Here is a 4,063-nt window from a genome sequence, read left to right as displayed (position 1 = left end):
ACAAAATATATTATTATTATTATAAATATTGATATCAAAATTGATATTAATTAATTAAAACTGTAATCACGTACTGTAATACTGTAACGTCAAAGTGATGCAATAAGCAGTACATGTGTAGAGAGAAATGTAATAAATACCCGGATCAGCGGTGGTTTGCCGGCGTTGTCACAGAGATTTGTTCTTGCTTTGGCGGCGAGAAGATGGGCCACCACGTCCAAGTGACCACGCACACATGCCAAATGGAGTGCCGTCCTGTGAAAAGACCGAGCCAATCATCACTCTTGCACGAAAAGCGCGCAGAATCAGATTGGCGCCTAGGTGCGTTGCTATGGCAAAAAGGATGTGTACTGTAATACACGTCTGACGATGATACTGACCTGTTTTGCTTATCCAGCTGATTTATATCTTCACCTTTCTTGCCAGTTTTGTTCAGTACTTGTTTGACTCTCGCGAGATCGCCGTTCCACGCCGCCTTGTGAAGTTTTGAAAGATCCTTTTCTTTTACGTTTGTGTAGCCAGCTTCGTTGTCATGATCAGCTCCCGCGACGTGTTCAGTTGATCGCGATTTCTTCTTGATACCCAACAGTTTCTTTAGTTGAGACATGTGGGCGGTACACGGTAACCACAAACTGCGAAGGATAGCGCGCGCTAGAACGACAGTGTATGAAGCCAGTTGCTGAAACATAATAAACATACTTTTCCTTCTCAGGTTATCTCGAGTTATCTGACAAGCGTATATACAAGTAGCGTCTTTGTTGTGTACAACCTGTCACTATAATGAACTCATTGAAGGTCACTGTAGTATACTGAAGACCTAGGAGGCAATTCCGAAAAGCAGGAAACTACCATTGCAGCACCCAAGAAGATATGTGGTCGTGTATGTAAATCACATATTGGGCTATTTTGGCATAAAGCTATAAATGAGATTTATCAAAATTGACAACTCAGTCCACCACCATCATCATGTTAAATAAAGTCTGAATGAATACATACATTATGACATATAAATCAATAATACAATAGCTGAGCTATTACAATAATGAAAAACATGACAAACAGCCATTGTTGTAACTTAGACTGCATTCCACTGAATGCCTAATACACCACAAATAATAGACTTTACCACTTTTCATTAAGAAATAACAAACGTTATGCTGACTAGAATACATAACCAGAGTCATGATGACAACAAAACAACATATCACATTGTCACTGTAACTTCATCTTGTTCATCCTCATCATCAAGAGAATGCATCTCGAGAGAACAGACACCATCACATCGACTCACTCCTGATTTTCCTCCCCAAGCACTTATCCCACAAACCGACTTGGCCTTGCATTTCGCAATGACCAGCCACGTCATCAAATAGATCATACACGTAGCCAATAAGTTCCCAACAATATGCCAGCAGAACAGAACAGGAATCAATTCCACCACACCTGCCTCATCAGGATTCCATGGCGGCCACCCAAACAAAATAAAACCAACTTGAATAAACCAAGTACCCTGAATAAGAGAAAACAAACCCCTCCCAATTCGGTGAACAAAACACGACGGATCATGAAACTCCAGACAAGCAAACACTAGACTAGCCCCGATACCAACACACAACATGATGTGCACTTGAGCATCCAACTCTGGCCTTCCATGAAGATGAAAGACAAACGTCAGCGTCTCGATCGCGAACGCCAGTCCGACGAACGCTCTCTCCGTCCCGACCGGAAGACTCGCCCTACAGGCGACCAGATCGACCACACCGCTGATAACAAACGGCGTATACATGGCGGTGTGTCCGAAGTTGCTAGTATTCACGAGCCCTCGCGGCGTGTAGAAGCTAAATTTAGCAGTTATCATCTCACTCAATATCCCAGGTAACGGCAAGATTATCTTTCCGAGTGGCTCGAACGGTATGAAGCAACATCTCGTCGAGATTCCGTACCAAGGCGGCAATGGGATACTCTTTCTCGCGTGGAGGCGACGGCGATGGCGTCGATCTTCGTGGTTTGGGTTCTGGTGGTAGTACAGCGAGGAGGATAAAATGGTCCAGAGGCCGTAGATGATCATGGCCAAGCCGGGCACGAAGTGTCCAATCCAGGTGGTCATGATCGAGAGACGCTCCTGATTGTTGGTAGTGGTAGTGACGTCACGCGGTGGTGTCTGTAGTTAAACCTGCGGCGGTAATTGCGTTTGTATTGTGGCCGTACGTAAACTGGAAGATCGTCAACAATTGAAGTCGGAGTTACAGACCGATCACGTTAGTAGCGCGTGTTATCACGCCATTCAGACAATTAATTAATTACTGTACGCTCAAGTTAGTGCGCATGCGCATTTAATCGCGATTGATTTACAGTTTCCCTCTTAGACGACCACCTGTAAGTTTCCATCAAGGTGGTCTCTCAAAGGGGTGGTCTCTCAAAGGGGTGGTCTCTCAAAGGGGTGGCCTTTCTCATCAGGGGAACTGTTTTTGTTGAACTCGTTAATTAACTTAATTAAGTTTTGTGCTACACCGAGACTCGATCCAGTCTCTCCCTGGATTGTCAATCCTCGCCGTGGAGAGCTGGTTTCAGACCGCCTTCTTCCGGTGCAATTAACTTTGAAGAGGTCATACCTTCTAGCAGACAGGGTTACATAAACGGATCCCGGGATCCGTTTAGTGGTCGCTGCTTGTATCGTAATATCGTGATTTGTTAGTAAGTGGTATCCAATTCTTCTACAGTGTAAATACGTATGCCGTGCCTGTTGCTTAGCCTCGCAAACCAGGCTCTTCTGCGCAGTCGCTGAGCTAACCGCACGTGAATCACACGAGGAGGAGGAGCTTTTACCGGAATTGCTCCAGCGCGAGAAGAGCCTGGTCGCTTTCGAGAACGTCGTAGTGACGTGGGACCCCCGATCCGGTTTCATAGCTTGCATAAGGCTAATTCGATTTCCTAAAGAGCTCGTTTATGTAATTGCGCTGATACATGAAGCAGAGAGGTAGCCCTCCGCGGAGAGCACGTGAACACGAAATCCAGTGAAGCTGTTGATGGACAAAGTGCTGGTGAATAATGAGCGTAGGAATGGCCTACATGGGACTGGTCCGCTGAACCTACACTCTCCAGCAACGTTTCTTTCTACTGAACTCATCTGCAGGTTTGCGCGAATTGAAACCGACGTAGAACTGTTCACCACTCTTGCGCGTCTACTCTGACATCTATAGTCTGTGGGGGAAATGGTGTGAGAACTGCCGGCCCAGTTTCACTCAACGGTTCATGAAAACAGTGGCCTAGAACTTGTTGACCTCTCCACGTCATGATCAGATTGGCGTGTATTGCTAACGCAGTCTATGTGACGGTATTTTCGACTCAGCAAGCAGCACTTTTGTACGATATTGACTTTCCTCACGGTGAACTGGAAACATCTAAGCATGGGAAAACAGCAGTGCAGTGGACCTACCATGTTCAGGAAGTGTAGAGTTGACTCGTAGTTGCACGTGTACTACGTACGACTTGTTTCAATGCCCGGACTCTGACTCTGACTGCTACATATATACACTAACCGCGTACAATGAGTTCATTTCTCAAACTACCGCGCTGCAGATCTAGATTCGGCGGTGTGCTGTTGGCGAAACTGAATGCTGAAAAGGAGTCGTGACACTGCAGAATATTACATGGCTGAGCTGTCTACATGCGTACTAGAAGCGAACGATGATGTCAACTACGTACTTCGTGCAAAACAAGCAAGTGCGTGAAGCGATGTCGCGTGTTCTCAACTTTCATACCTACATGCTTACCTAATAGAATTAGCTTTATCAAGCTATGAAACCGGATCGGGATCCACGTCACTATGACGTTCTCGAAATCGACCAGGCTCTTCTCGCGCTGGAGCAATTCCGGTAAAAGCTCCTCCTCCTCGTGTGATTTACGTGCGGTTAGCTCAGCGACTGCTCGGAAGAGCCTGGCTTGCGAGGCTACCTGTTGCTATACAGTGTCTACTGTCTGTTCTCCATAAGTGTGAACTTTGAAAATCATCAATATCTCTGCTGTTTAGTCGACTTTCGCGACGATCTCGGTATCGTTAGAT

The 4,063-nt window shown here is 45.8% G+C and overlaps 2 protein-coding genes across 3 annotated transcripts in view; both read right to left on the bottom strand.

Annotated features, from left to right (window-relative positions):
* The window catches only part of LOC134197545 (trichohyalin-like), a 36,615-nt gene extending 35,991 nt beyond the window's left edge, over positions 1–624 (bottom strand). For both annotated transcript variants that reach the window (XM_062666891.1, XM_062666890.1), the window contains exons 1-2: positions 381–624; positions 141–255 (exon numbers count right to left, since the gene is read on the bottom strand). In XM_062666891.1, the coding sequence (XP_062522875.1) occupies positions 141–255; positions 381–607 (342 nt within the window). In that variant the 5' untranslated portion in view covers positions 608–624. The remainder of the gene's footprint in view (positions 1–140; positions 256–380) is intronic.
* Positions 625–947: 323 nt separating this feature from the next.
* LOC134197548 (transmembrane protein 45B-like) lies at positions 948–2,305 on the bottom strand. Its single transcript, XM_062666894.1, has one exon. It carries the CDS (start codon positions 2,105–2,107, stop codon positions 1,205–1,207), a length of 903 nt encoding a protein of 300 aa, XP_062522878.1. The 5' UTR covers positions 2,108–2,305; the 3' UTR covers positions 948–1,204.
* Positions 2,306–4,063: the final 1,758 nt, after the last annotated feature.

This window comes from Corticium candelabrum, chromosome 22 (genome assembly GCF_963422355.1).
Source record: "Corticium candelabrum chromosome 22, ooCorCand1.1, whole genome shotgun sequence".
NCBI classification, from domain to species: Eukaryota; Metazoa; Porifera; class Homoscleromorpha; order Homosclerophorida; family Plakinidae; genus Corticium; species Corticium candelabrum.
Note: the sequence above shows the minus strand (reverse complement) of the source record. Positions and strands in the feature narration are given on the sequence as shown.

Bases quoted from the DNA above. Each gene is read 5' to 3' on its own strand.
- LOC134197548 (XM_062666894.1), bottom strand. From the start codon at position 2,107: ATGACCACCTGGATTGGACACTTCGTGCCCGGCTTGGCCATGATCATC.